Below are 22423 nucleotides of genomic sequence, written 5' to 3' on the forward strand. Positions count from 1 at the left end.
GAAGAACATATGTCTTAATGAATAATAAATATTGAAAGCAAGAGTTGTTTTAGAGTTTCCTATACTTCTTTATTGATCAATCTTTGTTATTAAGAGTGAAGACATAGAAGGAGTAATTCAGTTTGCATTAAAGATTTGTAGTAAAAACATAAGAGTACCTATTCTTTAATTGTTAACCCACAAAGGTATTTTAATAAGAATGTTAATAACTTCTTTAATATTTTTCTAGGGTTCAAGTCATATTTTCAAGTGATTTTCTTTAAAATAAAACAATAGTGAGTTAAATTGGCTAAATGGGCAGAGCCAAATTGATCCAATCGGACCAGATCGACCTAGCCCATAAGGCCCAACCCGGCTGGGTCGCCCTAGCCAGGCTTGGGTCAAAGACACCCGGCCCTCTCTCTAACGCCCTCACTCTTCACGAACAGGCACGCTCACGCTCATCCTCCCTCTCGATTCCCCTCTCTGCTCCGGTGATGTCGCCGGCGTTACTGTTGCTCTGGCCGTCGCCGACCCTGTTTGGTGCCGCCTAAGGCCGCTGCTGCTCCGCCCTTCTCTCTTCTATCCTCGTTCCCCCGCAACACTGCCCCTAATTATACCCCTGGAAACCCTAACCCACCTCCAGGAGGTACACCGACCATCGCCGGCCGATTCCGGCGTCGCCGTCCGCCGGCGTGGCTCCTCCATGAACTCCTCCACTGGATCTTCTTCACGGCGCCGCCTCCCTGCACCAGCTTGCGCCCTCGCGACTAACCCTAGCATGGCCTGGCTCGGTCGCCGGCGTGCTTGGCATGGCTCCGTTTGACCCCGGCTGTTGTCGACAGATCCCCGCGCTGCTTCACCCCGGAGACCGGGGTGATGCCTTCACGGACTCCTTCGTCATCACCCGCCGCCCCGACTTGGCCCTGCACCTGCGCGCTCATCAAGCGACGCCCTCAGCCTCGTCCTGGCTGTATCGCTGGCGCGATGCCGAGCGCCGCTGCTGTCTGTGTGTTGGTGATGTGCTGCTCATGGTGGTGGTGATGGAGCTGCTAGTGAGGTGATGTTGATGTACTGGTGGGGAATGGTGTTGTGCTGTTGGTGACTACTTCATCCTCGGCACCGGCGGGACGGCGTCTGCGGCTGCAACCCGGTGTCACCTACGCTGATGTGATGGTGCTGGTGCCTGCTTTTTCTGCTTCGACCATGGCTGGAACACGCTTCAAGGGTAAACTCTCGTCCTCCCTTGCCCTCTCATGTACCATGATTTGTAGGTGGTCTGGTATTAGACAAATGTGTCCTGGTTGATCTACTACTAATTGTATGGTAATAGGATCATAGGTTTAAGTTGTGGTGTTTTGACCTGTGAGCCATGGTTCATCTTGTTGTGATACCTGGCATGATTTGCTTGTACAACTAGGTTGAAAATGGTCTGAACTAATCCCCTGGCTATTGTGGAATTTAAACGGTAGTGGTTGTGGACAGAAGATGATATCGTGTTAATACATGGCTCGATATAGACAAAATACACATGTAGGGTTTATCTTAAGTAGTGTAGTTGTTTTTCCTTGATTTAGAAATCTGGTATAACAATTCCCCGATGCTCTTTACAAGATATGCTTTATTATTAATTTTCCATAGGAATATATATCAAGCAATGATTATGTTTCTTTGAATTTCTAGTGGTCATATGATCACATATGTGTATGAAATATGCCTTACGATCCCGGTACTGTGGTGCAAGCTGCTCTTTTAAAACTATATGCCCCTGACGTAGTTGTAGGGGAGCTAAATGTTGTGATCTAGTTTATTATGTCCTGGTGGTTAAAGTAGCTTGGGCAGTCACATGATTCCTATTGGTTGTGTGGTAATTACATGATGGTTTAAACACTGTTGCTACTAAGGTTACTTGGTTGGCCTGATAATAATACCCGAACCCTAAGTAAATTCCTATAGTATGCTTAGTAATAACTGGCTGCTCTACAGGTTGCTATATATTGATGGTGCCCCTGTTTGGATGATTCCTTCATCCAGGCATATATTTACTATAAGATGTATATTTGATAAGAACAAATACTTGTGCTTGCTTTGTTGCCTAGCCAGTGATGCATAAGTTGAGGCACAGATTGAAATAAGAACAGATACTATGGTGCCTAAAGTTCTCTATGATGAATCTTGCATAGCACTTATGTGCAGATCTGAGAGAATCACTTCCCATGACTTAAACTGATGATTTATAGTTTGATCTTTGTCTAGTTCATTACTTGCAATTACTACCCATATGCTATCTACTAGGATTTAATACTTTCTGTGGTGCCTCCTAAGAGTGTGCACAGGGATGTTTATTACTTAGTAAGATTGGTGTTGTTGGTAGTTATGCAGGGTGATTTATTAGGCTTGGATCATAACTATGATCAGATGATGTTAAAATCATCACAACAATTTATGTTGATAAACTATTTGATTTGGATGAGATGATGCTATTTGGGAATGGATCCAAATAATAAGCTCCATGATTTTGGTATACCTCTCTCCTTCTCCAATAAGTAGCTTTTCCTGATGTTGGTTTGGTTTTGCTGTTGGTCCTGGTGATCTTCTCCTCCTTGGGGTTGAATCGACCCCCTCTAGGATATTATCTCACCATGGCTCTTGTTGCAGCTTCGGCTGTGATCTTTAATGTAGACTAATGAGTTTCCTAAGTGACTGCCTGGGAATGATTTATGGTTTTAGCTGTTGATCTGAGATGTGTTCTTGAGGTTCTTGAGCTGGTCAATGGATGTGTATGGGCGTGAGGCTTCAGCAGCTCTTTTGATCTGGTGACTTGCTTTTATATGGTGGCCTAGTGTTGCCTTTGGTCGACAGCACAACCCTGTGTTGTGTAAGCTGCATGTGTGGCTGCTGGTTGCTTTGCTTCTAAGCAAAGTTGGATAGGCTCGGCTGAAAATATCTACCTCTATTTTAACTCTTTTATTTTTTTATCCTCTGCCATTTGGCATTACCATTTGTTTGACTTTGTTGTGCAGGTTTCAATTTGAGAAGAAGAAGATGATCAAGACTTAGTTTAGGCTTTTACTTTTGTTTTTCAGAACTTGAAATTATATTTGTAATTTCATTTTTATTTATTCATTTGTAAAAACATTGTATTATTGTGTTAATATCAATAAAGAAATGCTTTCCTTATTGTATAATATCCTTATTCTTAAATTACTTGTCTATATGAAACTTGTAAATATTGGATGATGTAATTAAATGTTAAGCACTTTATCTATTTTGTTTGATTAAACATTATTTTATCTTATATGATGATTTAGAATTCAAATTCCATTTCAAATTATTATTTGGATTTCTAATATTCAATTTTGAATTGAATTCAAATTGTGTTCTCCCAAAACTAGATAGTTCAAGAAAGGTCATGTAGAAACTTATCACAGTTATGCCGATGACCTAATTCAATTACACCGGCGTAAGAGAAACCTCGATCTCTTTGACGTGTTTAAATAAATGCGCGAAAATTCCTCGGATTTTATATGCATGAATGCAATGCACACATCTGTTTCCTCTCTTTTTGTAACCCCAAATACTGGGATATTACAGTCATCAACCCCCCCCCCCCCCCCCCCCCAAGAAGACCTCGCTGTAATGGACCCGTATGTAGGCCCATGCCAAACAGATGACAGTTCGTGCACTTCGATTCCGAAGACAATGTCTGAAGAGGAAATGCGCAGGAACCACACACCACAAAACTTACCTACACATGCCATCGTCTCTGCGCGTGACACAAAGCTCACCAGCTTCGAGTTCGCAACATGGGAGTCCAACGGAACCCGAGTCGAACACGACAGAAACAAGAAGTCGACTAACAAGGTCTTGTACCAACAAAACCATCACGTGGAGCCCTGCACCCAAAACACAGTCCATCTGACTGTCCCTCCGACTGCTTAACATCTTCAAGGATGGAGTCACAAGGAGGGAACGATGTACGAGTCCCGCCCTCTCCGGTCGACGGATCTACCAGAAGGAAGTGGGAGCAGTAAGGAAAGTCACGCGTACACAACCACGAAAATATGTCGATTCGCTGGACCATGTCCCATGTCCGCAAACATATCGGATTCTGGATCGTGGCGTTGGAGATGCCCGTGCCCCACACTCCATGCAATGGGATAGCAAGAGCAAAAGATCTAAGTATTTCCACTTCTTACAACCAAAAAACATAATTTAGATTCTTTCTTTAGTCATGCAAAACAAACGCACATGATGGACGGAGTAAAATATTAGTACCACGATGGCACGACGCAGCAAGTGCAAGTGTGCAACCATGCAAAAGGTCAGCAGCCGCACGTGAAGAGCGGTGTCCCTCATCTGGGCTGTACTATAATTCACTGTGCAAGTGCAACAAGAGTACAAAACCAGCACTACATGCCTGTTTGCCAAGAAAAATAAAAACACAACATGTCATGCCGTGCAGTGGATCCCTTCGGTCCTTCCTTCCTCCTCCATGCTCGGAAATTGCTAATCTCTCTTTCATCGTCTCTGCTTTATTCATATTTTCTTCGTCAGTCGACCATTTCACACAACTCTGTTTGTCTACATTCATTCTACTCCGTATCATTATAATACAACTGTGTTTGGAGTACAACCTTTTAAACATAATTTTAGCTGGGCCTAATGGGTTTTCTTTCTGCTGGTATTGGTCTGGCTCCCAGTACTTCCCTTAAGCCCAGCATTTTCTAAACTCAGGGCCCAAATCACGGCCCAGCCCAACATAAACAGACCAAAATAAATAACTCCCGCGAAAGAATGAGCACACGGCGCGTACCGCAGTTCTTTCCCGCGATTTCCCCCTCTCACCGGCGCTAGGCTAGGGTTTCCATTCCTGCCGGCGCTCGCCTGTGGCGGAGGCGTGCTCGCCTGCCGGAGATGGCGGGGCATCAGAGGGAGAAGGAGCGGCTCCTGGACCTGGCCGTGGACTACGGCTTCGACCGTGTTATTGCCGCGGACTGCCTCGCCCGCATCGTCAACCTCTACGGTACCTCCGCCTTACCCCCTCCTACCTTCCTTCGAGCTCCGACGGCGGAGTGGCTGCGGCGGGTTTTGTTTTCGTCGGACCCGGTCGGGATTTGATCGAAATGAGGAGCTCAACTGTAACAATCGTAGGGGAGAGACGCCCGGCCCAAGTACGGACAACTTAATTTGGGGGTGGTTTGGTTGTGGTGCTAGGATTGTTGCGATTCTGCGTTATGAACACAATCAACTTCTCAGCTATGCATGAAAAAAATCAGTTTATGACAGAGGGATTTATCTCGAATATGTGGACATTTTATTAGCTGTTCTGTTGGTTTGACCTGTGTTGACAATACTGGAGGACTGCATTCTGATGACAGTGATCGGTCATTTTGATTTTTGAGTATCTCGATAGGTAGCTTTGTAATGTGGGAGGTGTCGAATCAAACCCATTCTTTGTAAGTAGGTTGCTGCGCTGACAATTTTAGTGGCCTGTGTTTGAGTGTTTTTCTCGTTGTACAAAACTCTGTTTAACTTCTCACTCTAACAGAATGAGCTGAGGTTCTGGTGCCTGAAAATTCGAGAATAAACATTTATATGTTACTCGTGCCCATTTCTGCAACATAAGCCAACAAAATCCGCTCAGTGTGCCAAGCCAAATGTTTAGTTCACAGCAGCATTTCATATCAAATTATCAAGTATCTACTACTGAGGTTTATCTTGAATATGTGGACATTTAATAGCTGTTCTGTTGATTTGACCTGTGTTGACAATACTGCAGGATTGTATTCTGATAGTAATGATCAGTCCTATTGCGTATTTGGATAGTTAGCTGTGTGATATGGAAGGTGTTGAATCAAATCCATTGGTTGTAACTGCACAGTACATACCTATGGTACTCACTACTGATTAGGGTGCTGCGCTGGCCATTTAAGCGGCCAGTGTTTGGGTGGTTTTTCTAGTTGTACAAAACTCTGTTACACTCTAACAGAATGAGCAGAGGTTCTAATGCATGCACATCCGAAAATAACATTTATATGGTACCTGTGCCCATTTCTGCAACATAAGCCAACAAAATGTGCTCCGTATGCCAAAATAAATGTTTAGTTTTCAGCAGAATTTCCTATCGAATTATAAAGTATCTACTACTGAGGTTTCTGATGCTTTTGGATGCATTCTACCATCCATATATCACACGTTATGATTTGCTTTTGCTTTGATGTAGTTTTGGGGTTTACTTACTGGTTGGTCCTATGAATGTCACAAGTTTAATTGCCATCACATTCGGATTTGATTTGTCACTTGGGTGATAATTTATCGTTGTGGCACAGGAGAGGGTGGTCAAGGTTTTATTACTGTGGAGAACTGTGGTGATGATTTCATTGCTGCATTGGCTGATGCAACACAAGTTACCGATGACTGGGATGACCTAAACGCAATAGAGACTGAAGCTTGTGGCAATTTGAATGAAATGATGATGAAGGATGCAACGAACGAAAAAGGAGGAGTTGTTGGGAATGCCCCTTTGTTCAAAAGGGCAGATTCCTCCAGTCAACAGACTCGAAACGCTTTAAAACCTTCGAGCTTTTCCTCGGATGATTCAGATTTTGACATACTTGATGAAAAAGACACCCACTGTGATAATTCTTTCGGTATCCAGAAGAAGGCACAATCCAGTAACTCGAAAGCGCAAACCAGAAGCTCGACAAAATCTACTGTAAGCCAATTATTCTGATTTTCTAGTACTGATCTCTTCCATCTCCATTTCTACTTTGCACATGACGACATTTTTAGTTGTGAAAATACTACTATAACATAAGGTGATCGTGTCTTCACACGTAGGGTACAGTACACATGCTATATGTGTCCACACAAGTAGAGAGGGTTTTGATTTTTTAATCCTGCTGCTGATCTTATAGGCATTGATCTTTGTGTTTTGAAATTGTATTTTGAAGGTGACCAAAGGAACCAAGAGACATGAATCAGCAACTCCAACTTCAAACAGAGAGAGGCAGCCGAATGCATATCATCAAAAGAGAGAAACTTTGAGCTATGAACAGTTATCTTCTCTAGATGACATCAATTTTGCAAATGCTGTCATCTTTGGCAATAAAAGTTTTAGGCCCCTGCAGTATGAAGCTTGCAGTGCTGCACTGGATAACAGAGACTGTTTTGTACTTATGCCAACAGGTGGTGGAAAAAGCTTGTGCTATCAGGTCATTACAGACTGTTTTGTTCAGCATTGTTCTTTTAACCTTGTTTGGTGGCAAGATTTGTAAACTTCATTCGATTTATACCTTTGCAGCTCCCTGCAACATTGCACCCAGGTGTTACTCTTGTTGTGTGTCCATTGTTGTCACTTATTCAGGATCAGGTTGTTGCTTTAACCTTCAGGTTTGGGATACAAGCAGCATTCCTGAATTCTCAGCAAACTTCATCACAGGCATCTGCAGTTATCCAACAGCTTAGGTAAACACTATTCCTAGCGCATTCAATCTTTTAGTTTACCTTATTACATGATTCTGTTTCCTATATACTCTCCAGTATAAGGCTTAAAGAAATGGTCTGCCATTTTTTTTTTGTAACCCTCGCTCTCATCTTGTTGCAGAAATGGCACACCTTCCTTCAAACTTTTATATGTCACACCTGAAAGATTGGCTGGAAACTATTCCTTTATGGAGATGCTCAGAAGCTTACACCAGAGGGTACCTGTCTTATATTTTTGAAATGCTACTTCCTCCATCAGTAGTATTATTTTGATTCCCCGAGAAAATGTATGCTAAACTGGTTTTTTTTATAGGGATTGCTAGCGAGGTTTGTGATTGATGAAGCACATTGTGTAAGGTGATTCTTAAATCAGCATTTGTCGTATTCTTCCAGACGCATATTTTCCTGTCATATTGCTTATTTCTACTATTTTTATATCAGTCAATGGGGACATGACTTCCGTCCAGACTACCGAGGCCTAGGATGCCTCAAACAGCACTTCCCTAGAGTCCCTATCATGGCTTTAACTGCGACAGCAACTGAAGCTGTCTGTAAGGTACTAAAGCACTCCTTCCTGTTCCCACACTACAACTTGGAACAGAAACTACTAACTGTAATTATTTCTATGGAATCTGCAGGATGTCCTCAGTTCCTTGAGGATCCCAAACGCTTTGGTACTTACAAGAAGCTTTGACAGACTCAACCTCAACTACACGGTCATTGGTAAGACAAGAACCCCCCAGGTGCAGCTGGGTGAGCTTCTGAAAGACCGTTTCATGAACATGTCTGGTATTGTATACTGTCTCTCGAAGAATGAATGTGCGGACACTGCCAAGTTTTTGAGGGAGAAGTACAAGATAAAATGTGCTCATTACCATGCCGGCTTGGCGGCTCGTCAACGAACCAGTGTCCAAGAAAAGTGGCACAAAGGGGAGGTCAAAGTCATATGTGCTACCATAGCCTTCGGCATGGGGATTGACAAGCCTGACGTGGTACGTATCTTCTGGCAATTCTGACATATGCTTCAGGACATTGTTTGATAGTTGTGACCTTCAACCTGATATTTCACCACGCAGCGCTTTGTTGTACACAACACCCTGTCGAAATCGATAGAGAGCTACTATCAGGAATCTGGGAGGGCTGGCAGAGACGATCTTCCAGCGCATTGTGTGGTGCTCTATCAGAAGAAAGACTTCAGCCGTATTGTGTGCATGCTGAGGAGTGGAGGTAACGCCAGGAGTGAAACCTTCAAGGCTGCCATGGTTCAAGCAAAGAAAATGCAGGCATATTGCGAGCTGAAGGTAATCTGGCTAACTATAAGTTCTAGAAGCATGGCAGAAACTTCATCAGCATTGATCAGTTAATGAACAATTCTCATTTCTTTTGCCAGACTGAATGTCGCAGGCAGACTCTTCTGGGTCATTTTGGTGAGCAGTACAACAGGCAAAGGTGCAAAGATGGCCCTAGCCCATGTGATAACTGCCTGAAGGAAGCTTCTTGAGGGTCTTCAACAATCTACAGTGCGCACTAACAAAATGTTGATCTTAAGTTCTTAACTCCATGATGGTTTGGGTACTTAGTTGTATTCCTGCAGATCCACTACAAACTTTCAGATACACACCATCTCTGTACTTATATTTAGGTCGTATTGTCGAAACAGATCAGGGGGTTATGTTGCACATATCATAGGATGCTCCACATTTTGCCTTGCAACTCTTCACTGCATACAAATACATAACCCTTTTGTGTTTATGCTTAAAGCCTTTGTTTGGTTACTTGAATTCTTGTAGCCTAATCATATCAAGATGTGAAGAGCTGATTAGGCCTACATCCTGGTAATTGCATCTATTTATCTTTTAGTTATTTGTTTTCTTAAGCGCCTTGGAAAGTTCTAATGGTACTAGGCAGCTACCAAGATCAGGTATTTTCCTGAGCTACAAGAATCTGCTTTTACTACCTGTGTATATCCATCCATTACACTAGGAGAGCTTCCTGAATCAGTATTGTTCACATGAAATGTTTAGCTTTCACCGAGACATCAGGTCATTAACATCTATTTCCAGGGTACTGGTCAGATCATTGATTGAGACAGATGCTCTGTTTTGTTTGGTCCTTCTTGCCCGGAGGTTGTACAAGAGGAAGTTAAACAATCCCTTCAGGTCAATCAAATTGTTTTTGAAATAAAGTACCTTCGGCTCCCTACCCTGGATGGACCTATGAACCAAGGCAAATTTCAAACCTTACAAGAAAACTTGCAAAGTGCCTTGTGAGTGTGGTTAAGTTTCTCAAGGGGGCAAATAAAATAAGTACTTATTAAAGCAGTGGCCTAGGTTGTGCCGGCCTATGCTATGAGTGTCTTTAAGCAGGGACAACGTATACATTGGGTGGCATGGGATACTATGTTAAGACCGAAGTCGCATGGTGTTATAGGGTTTCGATACATTTAGTTGTTCAATCAAGCTCTCTTGGCCATGCAAGCATGAAGATTGATTGAGAATCCGGAGAGTACTACCCAAACGGTGTACTCACCGACACAACTTCCATAGGTAATGCATCTTCTACTTGGCATGCGATCTAGTATGGGCTTGAGCTTCTGAAGCATGGCATAATTTGTAGAGTCGTTGATGGTTCAAAGGTGCGAATCTGGAAAGATCCTTGCATCCATCAGGCAACAGTTTTTAGGCCAATTACTCCTAAAGGAAGAAGTCGATTAAAGTGAGTCTATGTTCTTCTCACAGGCCGGACGGTAAATGGAATGAGCAGTTCATAAACCAAACTTTCCTACCTATTGAAGTTCGTGACATATTAAGGATCAAACCATCACAGCGATTAAAATCATATTTTGTGGCATGGCAACCTGACAAGAGGTGAGGCATCAAATGCACAATGGCCTACGGCTTTAGAGTAGAAAAAATTTCTAACATGACCTGAATTTTTTGATGCGTGCAAATATTTTTTATCATGTGAAGTGTACAGTGTCAATTCTTTTCTTTGTTCATGAGACATAATGTGATATCGATGGATCATATTTTAGGCAACTTGTGTGAAGAGACGTCAAATGATTGTTTTCATTTGTTTAGGTGTCATATGACCTAAGTGTTTATCCATGTGGCTATATGTATATACTTCCTCCGATCCAAATTAATTGACTTTATTTTATCTAGATACAGATGCGTTTATTGACTAGATAAAAATTAAGTCAATTAATTTGGATTGGAGGGATACATGTCGAAATGTTACCTAATACTCACATGCAATGTTCAGATTCTAGCGCCAAAACTAAGACAACAGTTATTAGTGAGTACAGTCCATGTGACCTGAAAATGTGAGTTACAGGTAAAATTCAAAATTATGAGGAACATGTCTTGGGTAGGAGAAAAGAACCAGCTTCCTCCATCTAATAAGTAATAACTACAGTGAAAACACTCATTGAAGATGAAATATACATAGATCAGTCAGAATAACCAGCTGTATGTTGGCCTACCCTTAAAGCATACGAAAAAGATCGGGTTGTCCAGCAAGCAGGGCATCGCCTCGCCTCGGGAAAAAGTCATGGTTGACGAGGCTTTCTTTGAACCAATGGCCACTTATTATGCTCGAACCAAGTGATCCAAAACGGAACTCCTTTACCGAATTGCCGGTGTTATCACATTGGAACATGTAAAGTTCAGTGTTACTGTAGACGAGCATATCTCCCTCCGCGGACAAAACCAAATGCTGTCGATCTTGAAGGTTACACAGATTCTCCACTGGGAATTTAACTTGGTACTTGAATGCCCAGATCTCCCTCTCATAGTCCTCTAGCACCCATATTTTGGCAGCAGTCTCGCAAACGTTGAAGCAGCTGAAGCAAATAAAACCTTCCATGTCGCACAAACGAGTGCAGAAACTGGTAGCGGCAGCTGGGCGGCGCATGAACCTGAATGATTCCGCCTCCGTGTCAAAAACGATTATGCCGGTGTCGTTGCGACGGAAGCCGGGGTCCCAGTGAAGGCAGCTGCGGAACACGACGGGTGAGACCATATTATCACGGTGCCATGCCTGGATGATATTTTTCTCCATGTCAGGGGAGTCTGAAGTGATTCCAATGCGCCTGGACGAGCCGCCCAGCCCCAGCCGCAACGCAAGGATGTAATGGGCAGCATCGGGGTGCGGTTGTTTGTATCTCCTCTTCATGTACAGGATGCGGTACTCACCGGACGGGCGGTGCAGGTACATGGCCTGGATGCCGATGTGGCCATCGCGGCGATCGTCACTGAGGCCTGGAAGTAGAGCGCACTGATGGGTGGCCGGGTTGCAGATGGCGAAGCGGTCGCCGGAGAGAGCCAGTACCATGAGGCCGTCGCAGGACGCATGGAGCTCGAAGCCTTGGAAGTCGTCGAAGGTGAGGACGGGGCGGCCCCCCTGGAACATTGGCAAGCGTCTGTTGGTACTGCCGCATAGCGTGAGGAGGGGCAGTGAAGGCTGGCGCCGGTGGTGGGCGAGGAGGAAATCAGCGGTGGAAGTGAGGCCGCGCCAGGAGCGGCAGACCGCGCGACAGCGTAGTACATCCTTGGCTGGAAGGCGGACAAATATCTCCCACGCTAGGATCTCCTCCGGGAGGTCCATCGTGACGGTGGAGACGGCGGTGGCGGCGGCGGCCATGCGGCGGCTGCGCGCCCGCGTCATTACTCCTTGAACGGCGGGTTCACTGTAGTGGGTGGCTTCCCCCTTCTCGGCGGTGGATGTAGGGTTTTTCATTAGGAGGGACGCGACAAGGAACCGCCGGCACCGCGGTCCTGTCCGCGGTGACGGCCGCCGAGGCCAGCAGTCCAACATCCGCATCGTGATTGGCAATTCCTTGGCAAACCGCAGTGCCCTAGATCAGCCCTCGCGCCCGGAAGGAGTTAGTGTATGGCCTTGGATTCGATGGCTCCCTCTTAGTTCCTGCGACCCGATCCGATCCGATCCGAGCTCGCCCATGCGGCGATGTGCATCATCATGTTTGAATTACTTTCATAGGGTTTGTGCGATCGATGTGAAACTAAGTGCAAAATTGGGTTTGAAGTCTAATTGTGAGTCGATGCTCGGTTAGAGTTTGTGCGATCCAAGTTTAGAAACGAGAAGCAGGGTGATCCGTGGGTCTGGCTTCTGAGTTGTGGCCCGATCATAAGGTGCACGTGGTATGATGTGCCGTACGTACTGCCGTGTACTGTATGAGATAAACCCTCCGTCGTCGTCTCTCCAGCTCCTCCCGCACCCTGGTCAATCCAGCGACGACTTTGGTCTCAGGGATAAATGTGACCCTCCTCCCCGGCGACAGGTTCACAGGGCCAGAGACGAAGTACTCCGTGCATAAATATGAGCTCCAACGCTTGATTTTTTGACACATTGGACCACCTGAAATGCCAAAAAGAACCACTTAATACTACCCCTTCCTAAGGTTTAAGGTTTATTTTTTAAAAAAAGTTAATCAAGTAAAATTTGATTAAACCTTTGGAAGAAACGATATAATTTATAGATACCATATGAAAATATATTTTATTATCTACCTAATGATATTGATTTTGTATTTTGCATGTTGAAGATCTTTAATAAAAAATTGGTCAAACTTAACATATACAACGTTATTAAAATGATTGGATGACATGATGTTTTTTTCTTTTGGAAAACACCTACAGACAGTCAGGAGTATAACGTTGTAAACCAGTATATACAACGTTATTCTAAAGTCTAAACATACTGGTTTGGCTTGACTTCGGCGATGAAATGCACTGCTCGCCAGCAGATGATGTCACACATAATTTTTTTAGAGAATACCTCCTTCCATCTTTAAATAAGTGTACTTTTAGGTTTAAAATTTGTCCCCAAAAAAGTGTACATCTACACTATCAATGCAGTTAACTAATGCAATTAGCTCCTCATAATCACTTCCTAACTCCATCTTCCAATTATCATTCCTCTCCTCCACCTCAACCACCAATTATCATTCTTCTCTTTCAATTAATAGAGTGGAGACACATAAAAGATGAGAGAGAACTAAGTTGTTTCCTATTTCCTAGAATTACACTTATTCGCGGACGGAGCGAGTATGTTGGCACACCGGCTGAAAAACAATGGTTCATTCTCGTTGAAGGCTATATGGACAATGATCATTAGCTTGACATAGATCCCAAAGGAGCCACCAAAAAAACATGTATACAGACCAACATTTGTTCCGGAAATTCAGGGCATCTAGTGAGTCAACGGACTTGGTAGTTTGATGACCAGCGAAAAGGCCATCTAAAATTACCTAACCAACTTGTCTCATCTCATTCATAGCCTTCAGTTATGGGGCAGAAAAACAGGGCACCTCCGTTTCTTCACTGAGCAGCGCAAATCAATCAGGCAAGTACACCTTTCCCATACCGATGCTGGTCGAGTTGGCTACTGCCTCGATCTACCTTCAAGGATTCCAAAGCCTCCCTGCAAATTCAAATTTTGAATGATAAGTAAAGATGCCAATCAGCTGTTCCAGGTGAAAGATCACCGTGACAAGAATTGAGAAAGATCACTGAGAGGTTGTCATTGTACGCCAGACTTGAATGTAGCCAAAAACAAAGGGACAAGGAGTATACCGTAACCCATCTTCGATCTCGACATTCTCTGGCTCCAGTTTAAGACCATCAAGAAGTGCACCACATGCCTTCTTATAGTCCTGAAGACAAGTGGTTATTAAATACATAAAAAGGGTTTACCACATTATATGCAGAACATGTAATACTTCAAAAAGATTTCCCACAGAAAATATAGAACCGAACTGAACATCTTATTGCACCACCTTCAGTAACATTAGAGCACTCCCTTCACGATAACAGGCCTTTGGGCAGCCAGGTCGCATCGTCCTGAGCGCTTGAGCATCCTTCAAGGCCTCCTTCGCATCACCATAGCGAAGCCAGCATAGGCTCCTATTACAAAGCATGGTTGCATTGCCTGGGTCAAGATCCAATGCCTACAGCCAACAGACGGAAGAAGTATTAGCACAATTCTGCACATTGTTACTAGATTTTCCGGAAGGTTTCTTGTGCTAATGTGAATCACTAAAGCTAATCGAATAGTAAACCTTCTCATGATTGGATACTGGTTTCCCAACAATTCTGCAAAACATTCTAGGAACACTACCTCATTACACCACACTACCATTTACAATTAGACAATCATCTGCCACCCCACTTCCCAATCATAGAGAAGTACGTATTTCTCTTTGGCTTGGGGAGGTGGCATCTTCTACATCTGCGTAACTTTCGCATGCAATGACAGGTCAGCAGTCAGCACATTCAATACACCGGGTGACATTCCTACCTTCACAGGTATGATTGTAGCCAGCGATAATGTTCAGCACTCTGGTTAATGGAATAAACGTGCTCCACCTCAAGGAAAGGAAAACCTTGAGAAGAGCTGACCAAGTTTCCATGCCATTGTTGTGAGCAAGATAACCTTATTAATTGGGTCCACCCTTGGGCATTACAAGATTGTCTAGTGCTCGTGTACATACTAAACGGTAAATGCAAGTTGTTCACAGTCGATGGAGCGAGCAGACCATAGTGGATAGGGGGTTTACAACATACTCCCACAAATGATGTGAAACTAACTAACTAACTAAGTAGGCATCAGGTAACTAGCAAGTAGTATCAAAAGATGGCTAGACAGCCTTGGTCGAGCATAGAAATAATCATATACTGGGATGGAAGCTTTAAACAAGAAATAGACTAATTTATCATCTTCCTTAGTTGGAACCACCTACAGGACACTACTTGACCTTCCTGACTGAATCCAATTTACAGATTGACAAGACTTACGTAGAAGGATTCAGCCAGGACCCAGGACCCAGATGCCTAATAGCTACCGACACATATGGAATCTACTTCCTAATTCCACTGGCTTTATCTCTAAACCAATTCCATGACCATTCTTCTACTATTTCTCCTGGAAGTTATCTAGGTGTCAGATTCTCCCTGGTAGCCTTGTAAGCTGGCTGCTGTATTGGTCTTATCCTGCCCCCTACACGTATATAGGCTGTTGCTACTACTGCTGCATGGCCTATGTCCACAGCAGAAATGTATAACACGATTTGTTCTGGAACTGATCCAACCGCATCATGGATCAAAGCATGCACTATAGGAGATTACATAAATATCAGCATAAAAGGATGGGGTCAGATACATTCACATATATGCAATCTCTATCGACTTCATGACATTAGCATTGTTAAGCTTCATGCACTAGCCAACGCAACCAAAAGCCCGAACTGATGGAAAGGGCTAGGCAATCTACTTATACACATCAATAAGCATATCAGCATAGCATGCAGAAAGCAACATAGCCATAATACATGCCACTGCAAGACAAAAACAGATAAACAAGATAACATGCCATAGCAAACTTTTCCGAGCGAATAAATTCATAAACTTACACAAGCAGGATAAGCAATATACCTCTGCATAAATTTTTGCTGCAACAAGATAGTCCCCCTTCTTGAACGCCTCATGCGCTCTAAATTTTGCACTAGCAAGCATCGCTTTCTGAAACATTGGGAACAATCAAAAATTCAGTATACCTAATCCCTTCCCTATAACTACTTCTCTGTGAATCAATGCAATACGTCAGCTCAATAGGTCTGTTCCCTTAGATCCATAAAAAGTGTCGGGGCTTTAGTTGAAATTTGGACTAAATTGAACTAAAGCCCCAACAGTTATTATGGGTCGAAGGGAGTAACATTTATGAATTGGTCATGAAAATTAATTAATATTAAACCTCATGTCTCCCGGTCTCTTCATGAAAATAATACTCCCTCCGATCCATATTACTTGCCACTAAAATGAATGTATCTATAATTCAATTGTATCTAGATACATCTATATTAGTGTTAAGTAATATGAATCGGAGGGAGTAATAAAATTAGTGTCCAGAGTTGATAGCGTTGTTTGATTTGTTTGAACTTCCACATGTTCCTACTGTCCTCCAATCTACATTGCTGATAAATGTTAGTCTGATTTGTTTCTGATACATTTTTTAACCTGTATTATCTAAATTTTTGATGACCCCATCTTGCATCCTCTACAGAATCCCCAAGAACAGCAACAAAGTCTTTAGTCACAAGCAAGTCGGGATAGGCTACTCTGCAGAATCCCCATTGGACATAATCTCATCACTAGAAACTATTATTTCCTCTTCGCCAATTTATTAGACATCATTTCACCTTCTCAAATGCTTCTCTATCTAAATTGATTTAAAATCAACACCGAGGTTAACCCTGGCTAGGTTACTCCTTACTACAATCGAAGGAGTTCACAACACACAATTATCGTCTTGCCGATACACACAGGGATGACAATAATTCACTATCCATGTTGCATACTACAAACTTAGCATGCAATGTGCCGTCGAAGGTCATGTCAGGAAGACTATTCAGTTGACAAGTTTAAAAGAATAGATAAAGGTAAGCATTAGCCAGTTCAATATTTCAAATGTTTAACATATGAAGAAGCGAGTTTGAAGTGTGATTTCAAGTACTATTCTCAAATTGCAACAGTGAATCCAAAAAAATCACATTAGGGAGATCTCCATCAGAAAAAAAAAGCTAACAGCTAACATGCACAGTTGCACAGTCAACCATTTAAATAAATGTAATAATGTTGTTCTAAATTGTACCTTCGCTGGGCGCACTGATTTTACATGGTTCATGATTCCATCAACACTCCAGTCACGTACACTAGGGATACGAGAAGTGACCGGAAATAGAACCTCAACATCTTCACGCCTACCAGAGCGGGCAGCAATTTCTATAGGAACACGTCCTAGCTGCCAAGATAACAAGCAGGATAAACATCGCTTAGTATTTGACAACAGAAAATGACAAACTTGCAGCATGCAAGGTATCTGGACAAGCATTGACATCATACATATTGTATACCCAGAATTTTATTGAACAAATATGCTGATTCCTAGATTTGTAAGATGAAGTAATATGGAGGTGCAGGCGCTGTTCAAGTGAGATGGCTAGGTAGCAGTGCTACAGCAGATGAGAGCTCCAAATAATCCATCAAGGGTAAATTAGTATTTCCTGAAGGTTATTTGACCCATGTTTAGATATTTTTATCAAAAACTACCACTTTTAGAAATACGATCAAAGTTCCATCAACTTAGTTAGAAATTATCAAATATTGGCAGGGGAGAAGAATCGATATTGCTCTATACGCCCTGAATGGCTGAATGTATATTGGTGTTGATTGATAAAGTAGATGCAGTATTTTTTTTCAAAAGAAAATACATGCAGTAGTAGATGCCATATCTTTTCTGTGACATTTTACGCATTAGCAATTGCCATGAATATCAGATTATTTTTTGTTATTTGTGTCCCGGATAGGAATATTGCCAAAGGGGACCAAGACAAATATAAATGGTAATTTCTGCCACTTATAGTACATTAATAGATGAATGGAACAGAGAGGCAAATGATACTTAGGGGTAGTCCTGGGTGGGGAATCCCCTATGTGGATATCTAGGGGGTGTTCTTTTGGGGCTCACTGACTTACTCCAAGGCAATACTGTCATTGTCACATGTCCTTATATTGCGTTAAAATTAAGGCAAGATACATATGGGTGGATGTACAACATTTAAGCTGGACGACAAAGTGCAGCTTCGAAGCAAAGTGACGCTATATGGAGTTATGGACCAAGGAGTCGGAGACGAATTTAAGTCTAGGACTAATATGAGAGGGAATGAGAGAAGAAAAAACACCCATATATTTTAGCGCTTATGTATGCCTTACTAATATTAGTCGCATCAATACGCAACGACATAACAACAATGTAAAGAAGACATAGCTGAAGACGAAACGAGGAGCCAAATTCGCAGCAACACGTGGGTACTTAGCTAGTTAGATGATAAATATCCCAACAACTTCCAGGATGAATCAGAAAGGAGTAACTCTTCCTGATCTTTGCAATTTCTTATTAATTTTCTCCTCCAAATTGTTAGGAACAACCGTTATATTTTCATCCAATAACCTAAAAAAGTTCTTTGCGAGTTCTGCTGTACAAAAATTTGTTCAAAGTTAAACGGAGTTCTTGTATACCACATAGTTTACAGACATCACATGTCTCTCCAAATAAAAATAAAAATAAACAGAACAGGGTACTGAATCTGAAAATGTAGCTTCACTGTTGCATGTAAGAAACAGCCTTTTTTTTTATTGTAACCTCCTTAGGGTAAATCTAAAGTTGCCAAAATTACACACTAAAAAACAGACCTGCCGAATAAGCAAATTCATCTAGATATACAATTTGAAGATGGAAAACCGATAATGCTAACAGTTTACTAGACTATCTCCTGTTAGTTAGTTACAGACAAAGGCATCCATGTAACAGCGAAGGTACAACAGCTTACACTGTCAGGAATATTAGCATCTGCACCAGCCAGAACTAAGCACTTAAGGATGGCAGTTGAACCATGAGTGGTAGCGATCATTAAGGGTGTCTCTTTACAAGTACCATCCACATCAGCACCAGCCTAACAATAAAAAACCTGGGTTATATGCTTCGCAGAACACACATCTAAACTGTGTCTCAATGATTTGAGGAGAAATACAGAAATTCACCTCCAACATCCTCTCTTTATGTTATTACAATAATGTGTAAGTTGATGTATGAAGATGACATACCTCAAGCAGGACCTTCACGCATTTCAGTGAGCCCATAATAGTAGCAAGAACAAGCACTGTATAACCAGTACCACCCAAAGCTATCGTATGCTGTTAAAAGAATAAGAAATTAGAAATCCCTTCTAACTACGACCGGCATACAACTTACTGGAGGAGAAGGGTCAAGACCTATATATATAATAATACATAGCAGATACAAGTATACAACCTACTGTGAGTAAAAGCTTATGCCAAAATAATGAAATAACAAAATTAGCATACACAAATACTGCAGAAGTAAATGGATTAGATTCTCATATTGTTTATGAAAGATGATGAATCATTAAGACATTACTAAGCACATTGTTCAAATAGTCAGAGTACATCATGAAAGGATGGAAGAAACTAAAATCATCAATTGCAGTTTAAAGTTTATACAGTGAGATTTTTTTTTTTTTTTTTTTTGCGAATAATTTATACAGTGAGATTATGCATAGATAATGCCAAATGGTGCTTGGGAGCATTTCCTACCTTTTCAAACTAACATTTTTCGTTCTTCAACCAAAATTCCGAAACATTCTCGCATGTAGATGAATCATCATTATGATTAGATTTCATGTTTCATGGAAATATTTACACTTTTTGTTTGTGGGAAAAGAACCCAATCACCTCAAATGCCCTTTTAGCTCCTCATTCTCAGAAATTAATAAACAAGAACTTGAGGGTACATGATCCACTCTAACATGTACCTGCCAAATTTCTATTAATTTTTCACTCATTCTTTCAGTTTGGGGGAAAAAGAGATGTGAGCTCAGGCGCTGAAACTTTCTGTCCAGTTATGCATATGCTCAAAAAAAGAGGCCAGGGTCTTATTCCCCTTTTGAAGAAAAAAAATGCTGGAAAAAAGAAGAATGTTGTGGTCTACGGTGAGCCTCTAGACTCCAGGTACCTTCAAAATGTCTCTAGGCTCCACTTGGTCACTGGTAGAATGTGTGCAGTGAAACAGGAAAATTCAGCTCTCAAAAGGAGATTATACGTTGATCAGAGAAAATGTATTCGTTTGAAAAAAGATAAAAGTTGTTGCTCGTGTTACCAAGACAATATTACCGAGACTATGGTTTGAAAACTGGAGCAGGTAAAGAACCGGGCTCCGTCTGATTACAGCTTAAAGCTAAGAAGGAATAGAGACACAAGTGCAATACAACAAAGCCAGACACATGAAAAAAAACTCAAATAGCCTGAAGTTGATGTACAGGGAAACAATGAAAAACGTAAACGACTATTATTGCGGATTTCGCCATTCTAAATAGCTCCAAAGTTGAGAAAAAGAATAAGCGAGAGTGATCCTTACGTCTGCATGGTGGTCCAGTAAAACCTTCATGATATCATCCCGCCCAAAACGGGCAGCAAGATGGAGTGCTGTCCCACCAAAATGTACTGCATCAACATCAGCTCCTTTGGATAGTAGGAGTTCTACTATTTCACAGCTTCCTGGATAAAAAATACAGGATATATCGATCTTTAGTCCACTATAGATTCTTTGTTGCAAGTCCTTGTATTCACAGTGATTTGCTATTGCTATCCTATCCAACATGTGTTAAGACACTACAAACAGGAAGAAAGCCTATAACTCTGAATAAGAAAATATACATAAATACAGGGTAAATAAATATGGCTTTTAAATTGGTCGAATATGCAGGATTTGGACATATATATAAACTAAATTAACAATATAGTTAGAAGATAATGGCCTGCTAGTTATTTTTCCGAGTGATATGATGTCGATGGGGAAAAAGGAAAGAATTTTTGCATGCATACAGCCAGCACCTTACTCGTTTCTTCAGATATTTGGCACTATATAAAAGGAATGTCAAATCAGAAATCTGTACTCGAATGTCTCACCGATATAAGGATCCTCATTCAGTAGAAATGCAGAAACAGAGCACTTGGGGAAGATGAGTATGTGCAATAGATACTTATGGCGTGGAGATGGATACTACCTTCTTCTCCGGCAGCAAGATGGAGAGGAGGACTGCCAGTGTCGGTGCCCTTGTGTACATCAGCACCTTGATCAAGGAAGTAACGCACCAAACCCACATCCTTATTGGCAATCGCAAAGGTGAAAGGTGTTTCGCCTGCCAGGGACACCAAATTAAGCAGAGAGGCTTCAGCCCACTGAAAGGGGAAAAAACAAACACATCGATCGAAGAATCTACCACTATAATCCCTAAATAAAGTTAGGACCATTCTGGGCGTGAATGAAAGCAGCCTTTTTTTTCGAGACTGGGAGTGAAAGCAACTTGACACTAAGCAAGGGGAAGGGAGAGGGATTGAAGGCAGCGCGCGCACCCCCCGGGCCGACGTCGTTGACATCCAGCTGAAGGTCCTCGACCAGGTAGCGGCACACGGGCAGGCTGCCGCCTAGGGCGGCGGTGTGCAACAAGCCAGTGCCGTAGCCGTCCCTGACGGCCCCCAGCTTCTCGGCGAGGCGGCGGCCTTCCGCGCCTCTGCCCACCGTCCTCACCGCCCCTGAAACGCAGAAGGATAAATAAAATCAGCACGGAAACAGAGGAGGGCAGGAAAATGAAGGGCATAATCGCCGGCGTAGGGGGGGCGCGTACTCTTGACGAGGCGGAGGTCGCCGTCATAGGCCGCCGCGAGGAAGCCCTGGTCGAAGGTAGGGTTGGAAGAGAATCGGGTGGGTTCGCAGGGAGGGAGGCCGCCACTGCGGTCGAAGGCGGCGGGAGGGAAGAGAGGCGTCTGCGGCGCCATGGCAGGTAGGGTTTTAGGCAGGGGTTGGAGACGGTGAGGAAGAGGGATGCGCAGGCGGGAAGGGAGGGGAGAAGAGTGGAGGACAGAAGAGTGGAGGACGACGCGTGCGGGAGCAGCGGGACTGCGGGGAGAGAAAATAGGGGCGCATTTGGTAGCCTCGCCACGTCCGCATCCGCATCCACCCTTGTCGATTTAGAGCATCTTCACTTGTCTGGCCTCTCCATGCTCGAAATTCGGGGTAAATTTTCTCTGGATTGGACGAAAAATTGGTGTGGGGAGGACTAGTTTTCCAGCCGCGATTTCAGGCGAAGACACCGATCTAAATTTGAAAAACGAAATCTTGACGAAATACGGCAAAAAACGAATGAATTTAGACTAAATTTAATGATATTTACTATATAGAGGGCGAAGTTCATACATAGAGGCTGAATTCGAATATATTTCAAATTCGGCTGGGGGAATACAAATTTTAATATTAAAACACGACGCTCTACATGCTGAAATGGCAGTAGAACACCGTGTAG

The 22423-nt window shown here is 42.7% G+C and overlaps 3 protein-coding genes and 1 long non-coding RNA gene across 4 annotated transcripts; 2 read left to right on the plus strand and 2 right to left on the minus strand.

Annotated features, from left to right (window-relative positions):
• The first annotated feature begins 1150 nt into the window (after positions 1 to 1150).
• Positions 1151 to 3159, plus strand: LOC127294469 (uncharacterized). The gene is made up of 2 exons (XR_007846660.1): positions 1151 to 1207; positions 2362 to 3159. It is a non-coding gene; the product is annotated as an uncharacterized lncRNA (long non-coding RNA).
• Positions 3160 to 4799: 1640 nt separating this feature from the next.
• On the plus strand, positions 4800 to 9248 carry LOC127294470 (ATP-dependent DNA helicase Q-like 1). Its single transcript, XM_051324288.1, has 10 exons — positions 4800 to 5005; positions 6312 to 6697; positions 6936 to 7196; positions 7286 to 7449; positions 7589 to 7685; positions 7781 to 7824; positions 7909 to 8023; positions 8106 to 8459; positions 8544 to 8768; positions 8858 to 9248. The coding sequence occupies exons 1-10, from the start codon at positions 4897 to 4899 to the stop codon at positions 8966 to 8968; spliced, it is 1866 nt and encodes a 621-aa protein (XP_051180248.1). The 5' UTR covers positions 4800 to 4896; the 3' UTR covers positions 8969 to 9248.
• A 1705-nt stretch (positions 9249 to 10953) lies between these two features.
• LOC127347363 (F-box protein CPR1-like) lies at positions 10954 to 12291 on the minus strand. Its single transcript, XM_051373555.1, has one exon. It carries the CDS (start codon positions 12289 to 12291, stop codon positions 10954 to 10956), a length of 1338 nt encoding a protein of 445 aa, XP_051229515.1.
• A 1262-nt stretch (positions 12292 to 13553) lies between these two features.
• On the minus strand, positions 13554 to 21975 carry LOC127294471 (uncharacterized). The gene is made up of 11 exons (XM_051324289.1): positions 21749 to 21975; positions 21477 to 21656; positions 21128 to 21262; positions 20479 to 20618; positions 19149 to 19238; positions 18875 to 18997; positions 17137 to 17286; positions 15921 to 16007; positions 14267 to 14437; positions 14064 to 14143; positions 13554 to 13911 (listed from the first exon to the last, which is right to left on the minus strand). The coding sequence occupies exons 1-11, from the start codon at positions 21897 to 21899 to the stop codon at positions 13830 to 13832; spliced, it is 1389 nt and encodes a 462-aa protein (XP_051180249.1). The 5' UTR covers positions 21900 to 21975; the 3' UTR covers positions 13554 to 13829.
• Between the last annotated feature and the right edge of the window lie 448 nt (positions 21976 to 22423).

Source organism: Lolium perenne, chromosome 4 (assembly GCF_019359855.2).
Source record: "Lolium perenne isolate Kyuss_39 chromosome 4, Kyuss_2.0, whole genome shotgun sequence".
Taxonomy (NCBI): Eukaryota; Viridiplantae; Streptophyta; class Magnoliopsida; order Poales; family Poaceae; genus Lolium; species Lolium perenne.

Coding starts and splice junctions, on each gene's coding strand:
- LOC127347363 (XM_051373555.1), bottom strand. CDS start 12,291: ATGCGGATGTTGGACTGCTGGCCTCGGCGGCCGTCACCGCGGACAGGA.
- LOC127294471 (XM_051324289.1), bottom strand. CDS start 21,899: ATGGCGCCGCAGACGCCTCTCTTCCCTCCCGCCGCCTTCGACCGCAGT. Junction 20,619..21,127: donor TCTTGCTGCCGGAGAAGAAG/GTAGTATCCATC, acceptor TTTTTTATCCAG/GAAGCTGTGAAATAGTAGAA. Junction 16,008..17,136: donor AATCAGTGCGCCCAGCGAAG/GTACAATTTAGA, acceptor CCAATGTTTCAG/AAAGCGATGCTTGCTAGTGC.
- LOC127294470 (XM_051324288.1), top strand. CDS start 4,897: ATGGCGGGGCATCAGAGGGAGAAGGAGCGGCTCCTGGACCTGGCCGTG. Junction 5,006..6,311: donor CCGCATCGTCAACCTCTACG/GTACCTCCGCCT, acceptor GTTGTGGCACAG/GAGAGGGTGGTCAAGGTTTT. Junction 8,024..8,105: donor CAACTGAAGCTGTCTGTAAG/GTACTAAAGCAC, acceptor TGGAATCTGCAG/GATGTCCTCAGTTCCTTGAG.